The following is a 20,696-nucleotide window of genomic DNA, read 5'->3' on the forward strand; positions in this document are numbered from 1 at the left end:
AAGCTTTCGACCGGGTAGCTCACTGCCGCCTGATTTCAAAATGATCATCACTCCGTCTAGACTCGTTAACTTTAACATGGCTTCGTAACTTCCTTTCGCATCGGCAACAGTTCGTATTTGTTAACAATCTGTGCTCTAATCTTTCCCCTGTTATCTCCGGTGTGCCGCAAGGTAGCGTGCTCGGACCCTTATTATTTCTTATTTATATAAATGATTTACCTACTAATATATCCTCTTGTATGCGTTTTTTCGCGGATGATTGCATCATCTATCGCCCAATTAAATCTTCTGATGACCACCTGGCGCTCCAATCATATCTGCTTCTTATTAACGAATGGTGCAACTCATGTTTAATGACCCTTAACGTATCGAAGTGCAAAATAATATCATTTAGCCGTCAACGAAACAATTCCAGCTTTCCATACCGCATTCAAGACGATTTACTGACTGTCGTATCCCATTACAAATACCTCGGTGTTAACCTTTCCTCTGATCTTTCATGGTCCTTCCATATTACATCCATGTGCGCTGCCGCCTCAAAGTCATTAGGGTACCTACGACGTAATCTCAGGAATTCGCCTGCTAATATTCGTAAACTAGCTTACCTTACTTTTGTTCGTCCACAACTTGAATTTGCTTCATCCATTTGGTCTCCCTATCATAACAACATGATCACCGCAGTAGAATCCATCCAAAATAGGGCAGCACGATTCATATCTCGAAACTATAACTACCATTCAAGTGTCACTGTGATTAAAAGTAACCTTTCGTTAGAATCCTTAGGTACACGCCGCGACATCGCCCTCCTAACACTATTTCCCAAGTATGTATACCCCAATCGATCCTGTCCTCTTCTTCTCGATGTTCCATCCCGTACGTCCTACAGATTGCACAATCACCTCAGTTTTACAAGAACATATGGTGACACATTAGCCTTCAACTAATCAGCACTTCCACGAGCCATCAGATTATGGAATAACCTGCCAGACATTATCGCTTCTCTTCCTAATCTAGAAGCGTTCCATCGCCGACTCATCACATTATATCACTGAGCCTTCATTGTGCCTTATCTGCCTTATATATACATTTTTATTGAATTTGTTGCAGCTGTTAAATGTCTTGATGGGTTTTTTTTACTTGTGTTTGCCTATGTACTCTTTCCTTTTTTTGTTTTTTTTTTTCTAAGCGCCATTCGGGGCACTGTGTGCCCCTTGCTTTTTATTGTGCTTAATCTGTGTGTGTACCATTGTGCTTTAATCTGTGTCGCGTATTTATTTTTCTTAATGATATAATAATTTCCGCGTCGTACTATTTTGTTTGTTCATATATTATTAACTTTGTATTTTTTGCCTCTTTCCTTACATTTTATGTATATATTGCACTGTATAGATTTTATGTCCCCCTTACACAATGCCTAATGGAACCTGTAAGGTATTTTCAAATAAATAAATAAATAAATATACTTAAAGTGGAAACGGCAGTTCAGAAAAGAAGCTTTCTTTGATAACTCAAGAGGCAGTGACCTACATTTTGAATCTAGATCAGGGTGCCTTAGAACACGCTGCTACAAAACGAAATTTAGCAATAAAGATGACGCATGTGCTGTATGTGATAACTCCAGTGAAACAATTGACCATATTATACTCGAATGTAATGGTATCCATCCGGAAGTCGATGTAGGCGCAATCACTGTTCCTGAAGCTCTGGGGTTTAGAGATAACAGTGGCCGGTTGAATAAACCGGCGGTGGAAGTTAGCAAAAAAACGACTGGAAGATTGGTGGCTTAAAAGAAGAAAAGTGACATAATGTTAGTAATGTAGAAACAAAATTCAATAAATAGAAGGATGGTATAGTTAACCAATTCAAATAAATAATTAAGGTATAGGGAGAAAAATGAGCATGATAGCTACTGCTACCACCCCGTTTCAAAGGGAACGCTCCTATATTCCATCCATCCATCCATCCATCCATCCATCCATCCGTCCATCCATCCATCCATCCATCCATCCATCCATCCATCCATCCATCCATCCATCCATCCATCCATCCATCCATCCATCCATCCATCCATCCATCCATCCATCCATCCATCGGATATTTATTGTTGGCATTGGGTACTTTTGATTTTTATTATGTGCTCGGTGCAAACGTGTGTTCGATATACCTACCATACTTTCTATTCAACTTTAAGAAGCAGAGAGTTTACGAAGAACGTGTTTTCCCTGTCCTGATCTCCAGAAAATGTATGTCAAGAGAATAGGATGTATGAAAAGAAGCCTCTCTTTTAACATTCTAAACTCCGAATCACGTCAAATAAAAAAATTGCACGGCGACTTGATTTTAAACGATAAAGTGTTGTACTTAAGACATGTGTTTTTTATTTCCTAAAGCAGGCAAGCAGAGCGAGCAAAAAGAAGAAATTCTGAATCTAAAAAAAAAGAAAACGGAACATAATATCTTAACCACACACTAGAACTAGAACTTGGAGAACCAATTGAAAAGCACACTATTGTAAACAAGCAGTGCAACGAAATATATAGAGTTGTAATTTTTTTATTACAAAAGAGGCATTTACGGAGTCTCTGAAACGCATACTATATGGAAGCAATCGAAACCGAATCATGTATTCGAGGGGACGCCCTGTTTGCAAAGAAGGCTGCATTTTCTTGTGAAGAGATTAAGGAGCTGAAAATTAGAAGCACATAAAACATTTAATTATAAGCATCGTCCTTGTCAGGGGTGTACAAGTAAAACCACAAATCGCTGTTTGGCTGAAAGTCATCTTAAATATGAAAAACAGAGCAGTAAATCCAGAACATATGTAATCTAGGTAAACGAAACAAAGAACGTTATAATATATCAAAGAGCAGGACGGGACTGTTTAGAGAGGAAGATCTTCTCAGTTATTATTTATTCATTTAACAGCGACAATACGGTGGTATCTCTGAATGAAAATGGAGCCTTGGACCGCATAACGCAAATTAATTTGCAATTCAGAAGTCTTGTTTGCCAAAAAGGCGAAGTTCCGAAAACTTTCTGGTATGCGCCACAAGCCGGACAGAAAACACCTCACTCAATCTAAATTTTAATTCTGTGCAAGCAGAAAAAAAGTGCTACAAAAAGAGAATGTATCAGAAGTACTAAGTAAGCAAACAGTAAGTAAACACCAAGGACACTAGATTTGCTAAGTCGAAATCTGAAAATTCGCCCAGCTCCGCTCGCCGATTCGCATATCTAAATTATATTCATTCAAGCAAATTATGTTCATCCACAGTTGCATTTTGTCTCATGTATATTTTATGCCTATAATAATCGTCCCAGGTGTGCTGAGCGCCAATCGCAACTGCTTTATTGGAAGGTAAGACACGCAGATACATGACCACTGGGCACAAAAGAAACAGCTTTAGGAATGTTGGTTGATATGATAATATGCGTTTGAGATCATTCTTTTGGGCCTTATGACGAGATACAGAAGTGCCAATCACGCATATGCATGACTTCTTCTCAATAAAGCAGATGCCTCATCTCCCTATTTTTGGTGTATTTTTTGCGAGAATTTGGTTACCAGCAATACAAAGCTGACATGAGCATGAATAAATAGGGGCGAAATTTACTGCAACATATAATGTCTCGACCTTACAAGTTTCAGTAAATTTTGCCCTTTATTTTACTCAATGTTTCTTCAGTGCTTCCTGATTCCCTAATTAATGCAGCTCCCAGTTTGTCCAGCGTATGTGCGACAGTACGAGACAGGAATTTCTTCACAGCAACCCCCCCCCCGGAGCACTTCACAAACGTTCGCTGAAGAGACGGCAGGCACACTACGCCTGCTCTAAACCTTTTTGATATTGTGGGCCAAGTTGTGTACGTAGGGCACCATCACAAGTCTCATCCTTTTTGAGGGTACTCTTTCCCAGCTCTAAATTGGCTTGAGTTTCTGATCATCCCTGTCGTAAGAGAATCAGGAAACCCTCGTCAAAAACACCTGCTCAGTCGGATTTCGAACCTTAGGTGCACCTTGTGAAGGTTTGATTTCCTGCGGGCGGATTCGATACAATGCATGCATAGCAAAACCACATATATGGCGAAAATCAGTCATTTAAATCATGGGCTTTATATACAGCTTATATGCTTTGTAGCTATATTCTCGACAACATAATTTCTTTACCTGATCCCGGAGAGCTTGGAATGCGCATGCGTATCATTTTATCAGCCTAATATTTTTCTAACTGTTGCTCTCAGCGGGTCATAATGTTTTCTTCGGATGTACTATTATTTCAAGCGCACCTGGCTAGCTCTCGTGTTTGCATATTTTCATCATCATTATCATCATCATCATCATCAGCCTGATTATACCCACTGCAGTGCGAAGGCCTCTCCCATATTTCTCCACTTAACCCAGTTCTGTGCTAGCTGCATCCACTTGACCCCTGCGAACTTCTTAATCTCATCCGCCCACCTAACTTTCTGCCGCCCCCTGCTACGCTTTCCTTCCCTTGGAATCCAGTTTGTTATCCTCAGCGACCATCGGTTATCCTCTCTTCGCACTACATGTCCTGCCCATGTCCATTTCTTCTTCTTAATTTCCACTAGAATGTCGTTAACTTGAGTTATTTCTCTGACCCACTCTGCACGCTTTCTATCTCTTAATGTTACCCCTACCAATTTTCGTTCCATAGCCCTCTGGGTTGTCCTCAACTTAAGTAGAACTCTCTTGGTTAGCCTCCACTTTTCAGCCCCATAGGTGAGTACAGGTAAGATGCAACTGTTGTATACTTTCCTCTTGAGCGATACCGGTAAGCTGCTAGTCATGATCTGCGAGTGCTTGCCAAATGCGCTCCATCCCAATCTTATTCTTCTTGTTATTTCCTTTTCATGGTCCGGATCTGCGGTTACTACCTGTCCTAAGTAGATATATTCGCCTACTACTTCCAGTATTTCGCTACCTAATGTAAACTCCTGTTCCTTCCCGAGGCTGTTGAACATCGCCTTAGTCTTCTGCATATTGATTTTCAAGCCTACCTTTCTACTTTTTCCGGCTAGGTCATCAATCATTATTTGCAGTTCATCTCCCGAGTTGCTTAGCAAGGCTATGTCATCAGCAAATCGCAGATTACTGAGGTATTCTCCATCTACCCTTATCCCTAACTGCTCCCAATCCAAGTCTCTGAATACTTCCTCTAAACAAGCTGTGAATAGTACTGGGGAGAATGTGTCTCCTTGCCTAACACCTTTCTTTATGGGAATTTTGTTACTTGCTTTATGCAGAACTATTGTTGCTGTGCAGCCGCTATATATATCTTCCAGCACTTTAACGTATGGCTCGTCTACCCCCTGATTTCGCAATGCCTGCATCACCGCCGAGGTTTCAACTGAGTCAAATGCTTTTTCTTAATCAATGAATGCTATGTATAAGGGCTGGTTATATTCCGAGCATTTTTCTATCACCTGATTGATGGTATGGATATGATCGATAGTAGAGTACCGTTTCCGAAACCCTGCTTGATCCTTTGCTTGATTGCAGTCTAAGGTTGTCCTGATTCTATTAGCGATTACCTTAGTAAATACCTTATACGTAACAGACAGTAAGCTGATTGGTCTGTAATTCTTAAGGTCCTTAGAATCCCCTTTCTTGTGAATGAGGATAATGTTTGCATTCTTCCATGCTTCCGGTACTGTCGATGACACCAGGCACTGCGTATACAGGGTGGCCAGTTTTTCTAGCACGATATCCCACCCGTCCTTCAGCAAATCTGTAGTTATCTGATCCTCTCCAGCTGATTTCCCCCTTTTCATAGTTTCTAGTGCTTTCTTGACCTCGTCCTTCGTCATTGGTGGAACGTCTGACTGTTTTTCCCTACCGCCAATCTCATTACGGTCCTGACCACTTTGGCTACTGTGGAGATCTGTATAGAACTCCTCGGCTACTTTGACTATCTTGTCCATATTAGTGATGACGTTGCCCGCCTTGTCCCTTATCGCATACATCTGGTTTTTGCCTATGCCAAATTTCTTCTTTACCGCTTTAAGGCTGCCCCCGTTCTTTACAGCATGCTCAATTTTCTCCATGTTATACTTCCTAATATCGGCCACCTTGCGCTTATTGATTACCTTTGATATCTCGGCCAATTCGATCTGGTCTGTTGGATTGGAAGCTTTCATACTCTGCCGTTTCTTAATCAAATCTTTCGTCTCCTTAGAGAGCTTGCCGGTATCCTCTCTAACTATCCTACCGCCTACTTCTACCGCGCGCTCAGTAATGATATCTCTGAAATTATTGTCCCTTGCCTCCAGGGTAATGTCGCCATCCTCAGTTAGAGCTGAATACCTATTCTGTAGCGAGATCCTGAACACTTCTGCCCTCCCCCTCGCCGCTAATTCGTTGATGGGTTTCTTTCTTACTAATCTATTGCGTTCCTTCTTCAGTTTTCAGTCAGTCAGTTTAGTCGTTCAGTCGTGTCCGACTCTTCGTGACCCTATGGACCATGTCACGCCACGCTCTCCGGTCTCTCACTATCTTCCTAACATCACATAACTTCATCTGCAGTGCCTCGAGGATGCCATCTAACCAACGCGTTCGCTGCCTACCCCTTCTGCGGCGACCCTCAACCTTTCCCAACATCAAATCTTTTTCCAGCGACTCCTCTCTTCTCATCAGATGACCAAAGTAGCTGAGCTTTAACTTTAAAATTTGACCCTCCAATGAGCAGTCAGGGTTTATGGTCGACAATATCGACTGATTTGATCTTCTGGCAGTCCAAGGAACTCTCAAGAGTCTTCGCCAGCACCACAATTCAAACGCGTCAATTCTTCGGCGGTCAGCCTTTTTCACAGTCCAACTCTCGCATCCATACATCACAACTGGAAAGACCATAGCACGAGTTATACGGATCTTGGTTGGCAGACTAATGTCTCTGCTCTTTACTAGGCGGTCAAAGCTAACCATTGCTCTCTTTCCTAGAAGCAGGCGTCTCCTAATTTCATGGCTGCAGTCTCGTTCCGAGGTAATCTTGGAGCCCAAGAACAGAAAATCTGTCACAGCTTCCACTTCTTGTCCATTGATGCTCCAGGACTTGATAGGGCAAGACGCCATGATCTTTGTCTTTTCTTCAGATTTAGGCTAATTCGGGACCTCACCATCCTGTGGTCACTACATCGAACTTTCCCGATTACCTCTACATCCTGCACAATGGCGGGGGTTGAACATATTATGAAGTCGATTTCATTTTTAGTCTCTCCGTTAGGACTTTTCCACGTCCATTTTCGGTTCTTCCGTTTGCTGAAGAAGGTATTCATGATTCGTAAGTTATTGCGCTCTGCAAACTCAACTAGTAACTCCCCCGTGCTATTCTTAGAACCAATGCCATAGTCACCTACTGCCTTGTCTCCTGCCTGTTTTTTTCCCTACCTTGGCATTGAAGTCGCCCATTAGTACAGTATACTGCGTCTTTACTTTTCGCATTGCCGATTCTACATCTTTATAGAAGGTTTCAACTGCCTGGTCATCATAACTACATGTAGGTGCATAGGTCTGTACAACCTTCAGTTTATACCGCTTATTAAGCCTAATTACGATGCCTGCAACCCTCTCATTAATACTATAGAATTCATCTATATTACCCGCTATATACTTATTGACAAGGAAACCTACTCCTAGGGTTCGCCTCTCTGGTAAACCTCGATAACACAGTACATGCCCATCCTTCAGTACAGTATATGCCTCATTCGGCCTCCTAACCTCACTAAGCCCTATGACATCCCATTTCATGCCCTCTAGTTCCTCTAACAGCACTGCTAAACTAGCTTCACTAGCTAGGGTTCTAGCATTAAACGTTGCCAGGGTCAGTTTCCAATGGCGGCCTGTCCAGCGGAGCAAGGCTTTCTTAGCACCCCCTGCTGCGTCACAGGTCTGACCGCCGCCGTGGTCAGTTGTTCCGCAGCCGCCGGTGACTGAGGGCCGGGGTTTTATAGAGCTTATCATAGGAGGTTGTGGCCGATTACTGCACCAGGGTGGCCAACTCCTGTTCTGGTGAGGGAGTGCGTTGCCGGAGGTGTTCACCGGCATTAGGTCGCACCCCAAACCTGTATATGTAATTCTGCGCCGTCGTTGTCCACTTCTCCTCTTTGTCTCGTCTTTTTGCGCAATATACATTACTGTCCATTATGTAATTCCATCGACACGCGTTTTTATTTTTTTATTTTTTTTTTGTCATCCGCTGAAGAATTGCGCGGCATCGGGATTTAAACCCCGGTCCTCTTGCATGCGAGGCGGATGTTCTACCGCTACGCCACCGCTGCACCTTCGTTATTTCATTCGTTATTTTCAATTTGTGGCTTTTCCTTTCGATTTCATTCTTACCCTGTTTTAGATAACTCTGAGTTCCGTTCATGTGTTTTCTTTGTATCGTGTTCGTGGCACGGCTGTGGTGGTTAATAATTTTTATATTCCCCCTGACCTATGCTTCTCGCCGCGTGTGAGGTATAAATAGATAAACAAACTCCGGATAACTAAGGGCAAAGTAGAGTAACTTCGGGATCAGAATGCGAAAGTCATTACGACATTATCACCTGTATCAGTGTAACAATTAGGGTGTAAATTTAAAAAGTACACGTAGCACTTAGCAACCAGCTAACAAGTCGAGAAGTGCTAGGTGCCCAAATAGTAGCCGCTGCTGCTTACCCGATCTGCAGAAATAGCTTGGGTTGAAGCAAGTCTTGCGCTCATACCCATATAAGAATGCCAGTAAGGAATTTCCACGATGACGTCTCAATGATGTATGTGCTTGTATTAATTAAGAAGTTGGAGAGGCTTCAGATCCATGGTTTCCGTTCCGGTCCTTGTTCGCGTGCTCAATATAACTTTCCACCAGCGAGCATGGGGCCGCAGCGCTTCTTGAAAGAAATATGATGCCGCAGGTGGCGGGATTGAAAACGAAGTTGAAAGGATTTCGCTTCTCTGGTAATCACCTGCAACCACTGCATCGTCTGCTCAACAGTTTCGAAAACCGTAAATCCTTGCCCACATGGAGAGATTACTCCACGCAGAAATTGTGCCGCGTGTGAAGTGCAAGCCACCCTGCCCAAACTGGCAACATCACGGGCGCGAAATGTGGGCGTGATAAACGCCCAAGCGCCTCGTCGCTGCTCGGTGGTATTCGGTATATCTGCATCCGAACGAACAGGCACAGGCAGGATAGACTATTTTTAACAGAGAGTGCCATCGTATGGGTTCGAGAGAAGACGGAGAAAAGTGATGAAGATAATAGCACGGGCCTTAGGGAAAACGAAACTGAAACTTGTGCGGAACACAACACGTTGCCTCACAGACATTGTCACGCAACGCCTTTAATGCGATAATGCTGGAACTGTACGCAATATTTGGGTACTTCCAAGCGCAGATCAAAGAGCAGAATCCGTTTTATTTCGCTTTCAAGCGCTCCGCATGCCGGCTCGACCATGCTTAGGACAACGGCTGTGGCCACGGTGATGGGCCTCACAGGACATACTGGGCGTAATCGTACACATTGCCACTCGCATAAGCACGTCTTTTCAATTTTTCTTCGCGTAGTTCACACAGCCTCATCAGCGTACACACCTAAGATACCACATTATCCGGCAGACCTAATGACATATGCTACCAAATCATCGCTCTAACCATATTTAGGGAGGCAAAAGCTACTGAAACCAAGAAACGTTAGGAAGTAATCATATATAAACATAAACGAATACAAAGTAAACATTTGCCGGGGCTTAACTTCTTTCAAACCGAATAAGATGAGTTTCGCGCGTTTTGGCGTTTGGCATGGTGATTTAGCTGATACAAACGTGCAGAGTTTGTCGAAGTATTAAACATCTTTAGATGGTGTAATTTTCGAGGAGAGTAAAGACGCCCAATCTGCCTTACTTCAGGGCATGCAATTGAAGATAGACATATCGCCGGATTGGATAACCATCAACACTTGCCTCCAAATTGACCAGCAGAGGAATGCTAACCTAGAACTGAAGTTTATGGATTCTACCGTCCCACTGGCCACTTAGGTAACTAGTAAAGTGTAGCGTCACAGTTTTCCTGGTAACCATCTAGCCCCAAGCAAGACTTTTGCACGGCTCGCACGTTTCTATAAATCCTGACAAACTAAAAATAAGCACACGCCATCGGTGAGATCGGTACCTACGACCTGCGAATTTTGCATGTGGTGTCATACCACCTATCGAACTACGTTGGCGGCTGTTCACTTGTCTACTTCATTAGGTTTTTACGTTACGTGCAGCATTTATGTTTGAGAGGGTTCAACTTCGCCTCCGTTGTCCACAGTGGTGGACATCGCACGTCCTGAGTTACCCCGGGTGTCGTCTAGACTGTGATCTGACGGGAGTTGGAGCTCCCTGTGTAGCAACCCTCTTAACCAGCCTACGACATCAAGGCTGCCTGATGCAATGTTTTTCTTATGCTTACGCTAACCCTCTTACGCTACCTATGGCTTCAAGACTGCCAGAACCGAGACCCCCGTAAGCTACAAGCAGATCAATTAGGGGAAATGAGGGTGCTCGTTAAAATAGGTAGCGTAAGAGGGTTCTAGCACAGCTTTCGCCCTCGCTCTTGATCACGTTCTACGTGACGCTGGCGGTAACAAAGGACGTGCCACGTCCGCCGCTATGATTGAGGGTGGCGCTGGTGAACACTCTCAAGGTTCGTATACAGATAACATAAATACCCAAGCAAGTAGCATAGCAGTGCAATAGGACGATAAGCGTTTAGATCAATTGATGGCTTACCAGGTTTAAGAACGGGTATTACGCGCGCAGTCTTCCAGCTCTCTACAAGGCTGCCAGCTATCCAAGAGTTGTTATAGATGGTAAGCAGCTGAGTTTTGGCTTTTCTTCCAAGACGCGACAGCGAAGTGTAGCTAACATGGTCAGGCCCTGGGCAAGATCTTTTGTTGGTAACTCCTAGCGCAGCTTGAAGTTGGGAAATTGATGGAAAAAATGGTTCATTCACGCCTTACCTGGGACTTGACGAATAGGGGAATTTACCCTCCATCAATGTCTGGCTTCCGAAAAGGCCGAAGCAGTATTGATAATGTTATTGCTCTTGCCAACTGTGTCAGGCGCAGCAAAGCTGAGCGGTCTCTAATTATTGCTGTTTTTCTTGACGTTAAAGGAGCATTTGATAATGTCACGCACGAGGCGATTCATTCAGCCTTGCGTTCAATTGGCATTGCTGAACGAATGTATAACTGGCTTTCTGACTATCTTCGGGATAGGACCATTTACATGTCAACGGATCAAGGTGACACGTCCTTACATCATGTGTCTCGTGGCGTTCCTCAGGGAGGGATTTTAAGTCCAACCCTCTTCAATATATCTCTTCTTGGTTTGGACAGGTCCTTGCCACCTACTGTTCAAATCTCCCTCTACGCAGATGACATCTGCATATGGTGCTCCGGAAGAAACAGGCGCATTGTGCATGCTCGGCTACAAAAAGCAATAGTTGGCATTGCATTATTTTTAAACAAGCGAGGTCTTGTTATATCTCCAGAAAAGTGCGCAGCAATTTCATTTTCACGACGTGATCTCTCCCGTTATGTACTGAAAGTTGCTGGCACTCCTATACCGTATGTCAACCATCAAAAATTTCTAGGTGTGACCTTTGATAGGTCCCTTTCATGGTCACCACACGTTCAACAACTTAAGACCAAACTCTCTTCATACGTATCTATATTCCGTATGCTCTCAACGACCAGAAGAGGCTGCTCTACCGATTCCTTATTACGGCTTTATGGAGCACTTTGTGAAGGTCTTCTGCGTTATAGCCTCCCTGTTCTTCAAGGCCTCTCGCAGTCAAGCATTAAACTACTTGAAGCCATGCAGGCCAAAGCTTTGAGAGTGTGCCTTGGTCTTCCAAAAAACACTTCCACAGTGGGCACTCTGGCGGAGAGCAGACGTCTATCTGTAACCGTGCTGATACCGCAGGAGCTGCTTCGCGCCCAGCTGCGCTTTGCACGTGAACCTACCCACCCGTTTTCAGAGCAAAGCATGACATCACTCTCCAATCTACTGCCTGCGCAATATCAACGTGCAGTACTGTCATCTTTCCCACCATGGAGGTTTGCTTCATGGCAAATTTCGACAACTATACCTGGCATCAAAAGAAAAGCCCACACCCCAGGACCCGCACTTAAATACTTCGCCATTGAGCACATCTGTGCACGCTACAGTCATCATTGCCACATCTATACTGATGGCTCTGTCACAGCTATTTCTTCATCCATCGGCGTGTGGATACCATCAATGCACACCACAATCTCGGCAACACTCAGTCATCGCACTTCAGCTGTGGCTACTGAGTTAACAGCTCTGAGAGAAGCAATTATATATATTCTACACCAACGCCCTGCAGCATGGGTTATCTTCAGCGATTGTCGCGCTGCACTACAATTGCTTAAATCATCAAGAATTCAGGAAGAGCTCGTCATTGACATAAATAAGCTACACACAGAGGCCTATGACCTGAGTCACAGCATTGTGCTACAGTGGTTACCTGCTCACTGCGGCATCGCGGGCAACGACCTCGCAGACGCCGCTGCAAAAGAACTAAAAGATTCCACAAGGACAATTTCAATACCATTCTCACGAAGAGATGCAGCAAGACTTGTAGCAACTGAATCGTGGCGATTGCAACGCTCTCTGTGGTGTGACCCGAACCATCAATATCGACCTCTACACCGAATAGATCCCACTTGCGTCTTTCGAATTCCTCACAATTTGAACAGGTGGCATCGAAACTGTCTACACAGAATCCGCTTAAATGTGTCATACACAAACTACTTCCTACATAAAATAGGCATAGCGAGCAGGCCTCTGTGCTCTACATGTGATGTGTGTGAAAATTTTGAACATTTGGTAACCTCCTGTCAACGGTTTACTGCACATCGCAGGACACTGCGCAATAATTTAAGCTTACCTAAAGAAACAACCTTGCGCCTTGAACATGTCCTGGGTCCTTGGTGCGACGGATCGTCTGCTGCGAGGGCTACCAAGGCCTTTGTCACGGCTCCGGAAGGGGTGCGAGACACCTTCCCGAACCGAGGCAAAGGTAGTTGGAACTTTGACACCCAGCGTTAGCCGGTTAGGTTCAGCGTTGTGAATGAGAACAGAGCCACGAAGTCAATGATGGAAAAAACAACTATATATTCTCAGTATTATACACAGGATGATACGACGCAAGCATTTACAGGCATTTAAAACATCACATTTAAGGTAGCATACATGAAAAAAAACTAGCAATTACAAATACATCAGTCAAAATTCTCACTATCAAGATACATGCAAATTGAACACAGACGTTTAAAACAAGATAAGACGAGTGTAGAAAAAGTTCAGAAGAAACTAGGAAACGGGCATATTGTCCGACGAGCGCGGCGGCACTCCTCTCACAAAGACGGCGCAGATGGGGAGCTCTCGAAGGCGATGGTCCTTCCGGAGCCCTGGGGCGAAGTCTTCGTGGTGCGATGCGGCGGCGGTTCGGGGAGCCCGGAGTGCTTGGAGACGAGAGGCGCACTGCCGTTGGGTCCGAGTCGGCTTCTTTTCTAGCCTTCGGTTGACAATGTGTAAGACACGCCCACACAACAGTTCCCTCCCCAAGTCAGGGTCCGTAGAACAAACACGCACAAGTGCACACGCAGGAAGGGGCACGTAGGCCCCGCAACTTCCACACTGCATGGCCGCCATGTTGCGGATGAAAAAACGTAAGTCACAAACAAAACAACCAAAAAAAGGATGCACGTACGCCAACAACTTCGGCCCTGCTAGGGGTGACATTGTAAAACAAGCTGGGAGGACGTCCCCGCTCGCGCACTGCGAGGGGGTTTCTCTAACTGCGCGGAAACTACCCCGCGACGAGAACGTGCACGTACGCGTGCTCTTGACATTACTACCGACAAGGCAGAGGCAAACATAATACACTGACATATGTCAATAAACTCTTTAGAATACTACATATGGTTAATTGCCATATTATGAAATATAAATGCGGCCATTTTTGTGACACGGCCCCCCACTTTCAGAATATTATGGAATAATATTCTAAAAACAAACAAAACATGGCACGCAGGCCGATACAACTCATGGACACGCACTATACAATAAGAAACACATAACAAGAATGAAGTTCAGGTAACATAGAGGAACATAACCATTAATCCATAATGCATGCAAAATCCTATGAACACTACAATCGGCTAAGGTAGTCCGCCCCGACGTTCTGACTACCCTTAATGTGTTGCACGCGGAAACTATACTCCTGGAGGAGCAAGCTCCAGCGCAGAACTCGGCTGTTCAGTTGCCTACTCTTCTGTAAATATGCTAGCGGCTGATGATCGGTCTGAACAAGAAATTCGACACCATATAGATAAGTCGAGAACTTTTGGACGCCCCAGACCAAAGCGAGACACTCTCGTTCAATCGTGCTGTAGGCGACCTCCCTAGCGAGCAACTTTCGGCTCGCATACGCGACAGGGTGCAGCGTTCCCTCGTATGGCTGCAGGAGCACAGCACCCAAGCTAGTGTCGGAAGCGTCGGTGCGCAGAACGAAGGACTCGTTGAAGTTCGGCAGCCGCAAAATAGGGGGATTGGATACACAATGCTTGAGCTTGCGGAAGGCTTCCTCATGTATGGGGTCCCACTTCACTGCATTACTTCCGCCCTTCCGGGTCAGCTGGGTGAGGGGTGCGCTTATCTCCGCATAGTTGGGTATAAACTCTCTGTAATAGCCGGTCAATCCCAAGAAAGCTCGCACCTGGCGCTTGGTCCTTGGTGGCTCGGCCGCTTGTATTTTATCCAGAGTTTTTCCCAGGGGTGCCAGCTTGCCTGCTCCGATTCGGTGACCGAGGAAATCAATTTCCGTCATCCCGAGTTCACACTTGCTGGGTCGCACTGTAAGCCCGGCCGCTTCGATTCTTGCAAATAGCTGTTGCAGTGTAGCAACGTGTTCCTCCCAGGTTGCGCTGGCGACGAGTACGTCGTCGTAGTAGTGCTCTACTCCGTGAATGCCGCCTACCACCTTGCGCATCAGTTTGGCGAAAACTGCGGGCGCTGTCTTGATGCCGAACGGCATGAAGCGGAACTGGTAGAGTCCGGACGTAGTGGAAAAAGCCGTTTTAGCCTTGTCGTCGTGAGACAGCTGGATTTGCCAATATCCCTTCACGAAGTCCACCTTTGAAAAATATCTCTTGTCTCCCGCTGTGGCAAAAACAGCATCGGCTCTGGGCATGGGCTCCGAGTCTCCGATCAGAACATCATTCAGCCTCCGAAAGTCGATACAGAGGCGATTACTTCCATCCGGCTTTTTCACCAGAAGTACGGGAGAGTTATATGGGGAGACTGACTTTTCAACAATTCCCAGCTTCTCCATTTCTTGCACTTCGCTCTCGATACCTTGCCGTGTTGCGAAAGGTAGAGGATACTGTTTAACGTGAACGGGTGCGGTTGTCGTGAGCGGTAGACTGCATTCCATCCATTCTGTTTTGCCAGGGACATTGGAAAAAATAGCTGCGTGCCTCTCCATCGTGGATAAAAGGAGCTGTTTCTTCGCGGCATCGAGGTGCGGCGATAGCTTCACATCTGCTACTCCCTCCGTTTTTTCAAACTCTGGAACAGGCAGCTTACTGTCCTCCTCAGTTTCAGTCATGCTGCTGATCACCAGGCACTGTCTGTTGGTGGGTGCGTCTCCCCTCTCTTCGTATCTTTTCAGCATGTTTGCGTGAAAAATCTTTGACCCGCTTGCCGTGTCGATGACGTAATCGGCGTCCCCTTTCCTGGCGGTGACCTCGAATGGGCCCTTCCATTGCAGCAACAGCTTGTTGCTATCAGTTGGCAGCAGAACTAACACCTTGTGACCAGGTTCGAAGTTTCGGTCCTTCGCCTTGCGGTCATAGAACTTCCTGTAACGGGTTCCTGCCTTTTCAAGTTCTTCATGCGCCAAACGACATGTTTCTTCCAATCTGTTTCTGAGATCGAGTACGTGCTCGTAAGTGGTCTTTGCCTCTTCATCTAAGCTCTCGTTCGTCCACACCTCCTTTAGGATGGCCAATGGTCCACGCACGTGTCGACCGTACAGGAGCTCAAACGGCGAAAAACCGAGGCTGGATTGGGGAACCTCCCGATAGGCAAAAAGAAGAGGGGCTAGGTACCGATCCCAGTCTTTCGGCTTCTCAGCGCACATTCGCTTCAGCATTAGCTTCAACGCGCCGTTGAATTTCTCCACCAGCCCGTTAGCCATGGGATGGTATGGAGTGGTGTGCAGCTGACGAATGGAGAGCAATCGTGCCACTTCCTTCATCAATTCTGAGGTGAAGTTTGTGCCACGATCGCTGAGTACCTCGTGAGGGACACCGAATCGCGAAAACATCGCCACCAGAGCTTCGGCAACACGCTCAGATTCTATGCTTGGCAAGGCTACTGCATCCGGGTAACGTGTGGCATAGTCAATCAGTGTCAAGATGTACCTGTTGCCCTGTTTAGACGGGGGGTAGATTGGCCCGACGATATCAATGGCCACCCGTTTGAAGGGGGTGTCAATGACTGGTGCCTTCCCAAGGGGCACGCGTGGCACTCTCCCCTTCGGCGTGGTACGCTGACAGATATCGCATGATGCCACAAATCTCTTAACATCCGCCGTGATGCCAGGCCAGAAAAACTCCTCTAAAATCCGCTCTTTTGTTTTCTGAGCACCCAGATGTCCTGCCATTACGCTGTCATGCGCCATCTTCAGTACCGTTTCTCGGTGTCGTTCGGGAACGACTAGCTGTCGCACCTGCCGTCCGTCCTTCTCTGTGTAGCATCGGTACAAAAGGCCGCCTTCCTTCTTGAACAAGATGCCGCTCTCCCCATCTCGACACTTTAAATTCTTGCCAATTTGTGTGAAGCATGAGCGCAATGATTGATCCTTCTCTTGATCGGCCGCATAGCTTTCTCCATCCCCTAATTGCCTTTCCGCGTCCGGAGTGCAAAGTTTCTGGAACTTCTGAGGCCTCTTTGCGGCCTGAGCACGAGTCACTACGGCAGCGGTGGTTTCAACGACCAGATCCGTTTCAATAGTAGTATTTTCGACTATTTCAACGGGATCATCAGGAGCCCTGGCACCCTCTATATTACCCAGGATCAGGTCATATATTGGATCCTGCATGCACAGTGCTACAAGATTTCCGCTGTAATAAGGGGTCTGGACCTGCACCTGCGCTTCGGGGAGCATCTTCACTGTTCCTTCGACGAGGTATACGGGATTACTCGTCCCCGTTAGCTGGTCCTCCGCTACCAAATCTCTCCGGATAATCACGGTGTTGCAACCGGTGTCACGCAACACAGTGATTGTTTTCCCGTCCAAACTTCCCGCAACCACGGGCAGCCCTTCTACTAAAAACTTCCGCCGCGCCGTTCGCACCGCGCTGACAACGGGAATACGGCTACCATTCTTCAGTTGAACGTATCCCTCGCAAATGTTTTCTTCTACTTCCCTCGGAGGGGAATACAAACAGGCTGCCTGGGTTTTGTCAGGCGCCCCTTGCCGACACACATTCGCTCTATGCCCTCTTCGGCCACATTTGAAGCAGTGGGGGACATGGTTGGCGGAGTCGCTGCTCCGGCAGTGCGCGGCATTGTGTCCCGCCCGGCAGCACAGATAACATCTCAACGCTCCCCTCTCGACGGCCTTCTTTTCGGCGCCTCCTGCTTTGTTCGCTTCCTCTCGGCTTTCTTTCCTTCCCCTCGCTAAATTGACACCGCCTTGCGCGTCCAGGAATTGATCAGCGAGGTTGATCATGTCTTGCAATTTCTCTGCGTTCCGTTCTTTTAAGTACAACGACATGCTGGCGTGACAACTGCTCAGAAATTGCTCCTTAATAAACAGCTCACGCAGCGACTTGTACTCTAGGGGGATTTCGGACAGCTCCACCCAGCGGTCTAAGTAATGGCTTAGACGCGCTGCATATTGTGCGGCTGTCTCGCCGTCGGCTGGTTTGCCACCCCGGAATTTCTCACGGAAGCCCTCGACCGTAAATCTGAAACGCTTTAAGAGCGCCGCCTTCACCTTCTTATAATCGGAGGCGTCTTCCGGCGTGAGTCGCCCGAAAACGTTCAACGCCTCACCGCTTAGGCATGTGCTTAATTCCGTCGCCCATTGATCTTCAGGCCACTTCTGGCTACGGGCTATGCCCTCAAACCGCCTGATGTAAGCATCTAGGTCGTCCTTCTTCTCGTCAAATGAAACAAGCAACCTGCTGGGGTTAAGGCGGAAACTGGGTTCCGCTACTACGTCGCGACCATCAGCCCTTACTACGGAATCATCTCCCGCCTGGCGAAGCTCTAATCTTAGCTGAAGAAGCCTGGCTTCGAGTTCACCAGCCTCTTTTGCTGCCGCGCGTTCCTGTTCCGCGGTTTGTCTAGCGAGAGACCTTTCCTCCCTCTGCCTAGCTTGCTCATCCTCTATCCATTTTCTCAGTTCCACTCCTGAGAGACCTAACTGTCCACCTATGGATACTAATTTCTCTAGATCCATGTCACAAGTGCATAAAAACTACCAAAAAAACCGAAAACTATCTATCAGCAATGCACACTTCTCAAATGTCACCCTTCGAGATCACTTCATGATTCGAGGCTCGGTCTCCTTCCACAACGCTTACTTGTTACGTCAAAGTACCTGTCGCGGACGCCAGAATTTGTCACGGCTCCGGAAGGGGTGCGAGACACCTTCCCGAACCGAGGCAAAGGTAGTTGGAACTTTGACACCCAGCGTTAGCCGGTTAGGTTCAGCGTTGTGAATGAGAACAGAGCCACGAAGTCAATGATGGAAAAAACAACTATATATTCTCAGTATTATACACAGGATGATACGACGCAAGCATTTACAGGCATTTAAAACATCACATTTAAGGTAGCATACATGAAAAAAACTAGCAATTACAAATACATCAGTCAAAATTCTCACTATCAAGATACATGTAAATTGAACACAGACGTTTAAAACAAGATAAGACGAGTGTAGAAAAAGTTCAGAAGAAACTAGGAAACGGGCATATTGTCCGACGAGCGCGGCGGCACTCCACTCACAAAGACGGCGCAGATGGGGAGCTCTCGAAGGCGATGGTCCTTCCGGAGCCCTGGGGCGAAGTCTTCGTGGTGCGATGCGGCGGCGGTTCGGGGAGCCCGGAGTGCTTGGAGACGAGAGGCGCACTGCCGTTGGGTCCGAGTCGGCTTCTTTTCTAGCCTTCGGTTGACAATGTGTAAGACACGCCCACACAACAGTTCCCTCCCCAAGTCAGGGTCCGTAGAACAAACACGCACAAGTGCACACGCAGGAAGGGGCACGTAGGCCCCGCAACTTCCACACTGCATGGCCGCCATGTTGCGGATGAAAAAACGTAAGGCACAAACAAAACAACCAAAAAAAGGATGCACGTACGCCAACAACTTCGGCCCTGCTAGGGGTGACATTGTAAAACAAGCTGGGAGGACGTCCCCGCTCGCGCACTGCGAGGGGGTTTCTCTAACTGCGCGGAAACTACCCCGCGACGAGAACGTGCACGTACGCGTGCTCTTGACATTACTACCGACAAGGCAGAGGCAAACAGAATACACTGACATATGTCAATAAACTCTTTAGAATACTACATATGGTTAATTGCCATATTATGAAATATAAATGCGGCCATTTTGTGACAGCCTTACTAACTTTTCTGAAGGACACAGGGTTGATTAATACCCTTTAAAACTCATCTGTGTGTGATTATGTGCGTGTGAAAGTTAACTTTTCTTAAGGACACAGGGTTGATCAATACCCTTTAAAACTCATCTGTGTGTGCTTATGTGCGTGTGAAAGTGTGCGACACCGATTCTCTTTTTTTTTCTCATTTATTTCCCCTTCCCCTCCCACAATCTGTCACCCTCATCCCTCAACCCTCATCAGGAGTAGCATGCTAGGCTTACCACCAGGCAGACATCTCCTGTTGCCATTAAAATATCTCTCTCTCTCTCTCCAAGCAAGTAGCAGGGGGGGACAGCGGCCGATGTAGCTCAGTTGGAAGAGCACCGGACGCGATATTCGGAGGTCGTGGGTTCGATTCCCACCATCGGCACGTTGTTTTTTCTTCTACTTTGTGTTTAATTATATTCCCCTAAACAGATTACATTACTAATTTCTGTGATTATCGAAGTAAACATTAAAAAAATACATAAAGTACCATCCCCAACGCTTTCCTTGGCCTCGCCGACTTTTGGCTTCCTTCCTTCATGTATTATAACGAGCAGCCTCGTTTCCCCTAATTGATCTGCTTATATATATATATATATATATATATATATATATATATATATATATATATATATATATATATATATATATATATTGCCGAAACTGTTTAAATCTTTAAGTGTTCCTGTTCGACAGCCGATGGCATGCGGCTTTATATTTGTGGTTCTGGCGCACTTATCAATTCTGTATCCCGCGTGTGTTTATTTGTCGCGATACGACGCGTTATCATTTTCTTAGTCGCGAACGATGCGCCGAGATCTGTCTTGAAGATTGTGATCACTCCCGTATGTTTCTGCAATGTTCCAGGTTGTGCTAGTGGAAGTTTGCGACTTTATCTAGATTGTTCTGAGCAGCCTTTAAATTGAGCGTTGACTAGTGCGACGGGCTTCTC

The 20,696-nt window shown here is 46.2% G+C and overlaps 1 protein-coding gene and 1 non-coding gene across 2 annotated transcripts; one reads left to right on the plus strand and one right to left on the minus strand.

The window, feature by feature from the left end:
- Positions 1-14,230: 14,230 nt before the first annotated feature.
- LOC146188662 (uncharacterized) lies at positions 14,231-18,574 on the minus strand. Its single transcript, XM_084605100.1, has one exon. The coding sequence runs from the start codon at positions 18,551-18,553 to the stop codon at positions 14,231-14,233; it is 4,323 nt and encodes a 1,440-aa protein (XP_084461226.1). The 5' UTR covers positions 18,554-18,574.
- Positions 18,575-20,056: 1,482 nt separating this feature from the next.
- Positions 20,057-20,129, plus strand: TRNAS-CGA (transfer RNA serine (anticodon CGA)). Its single transcript has one exon. It is a non-coding gene; the product is annotated as a tRNA-Ser (tRNA).
- The last annotated feature ends 567 nt before the right edge of the window (positions 20,130-20,696 follow it).

Source organism: Amblyomma maculatum, chromosome 5, assembly GCF_055883805.1.
Source record: "Amblyomma maculatum isolate TAMU_Amacu chromosome 5, ASM5588380v1, whole genome shotgun sequence".
Classification (NCBI taxonomy): Eukaryota; Metazoa; Arthropoda; class Arachnida; order Ixodida; family Ixodidae; genus Amblyomma; species Amblyomma maculatum.

Bases quoted from the DNA above. Each gene is read 5' to 3' on its own strand.
- LOC146188662 (XM_084605100.1), bottom strand. From the start codon at position 18,553: ATGGATCTAGAGAAATTAGTATCCATAGGTGGACAGTTAGGTCTCTCA.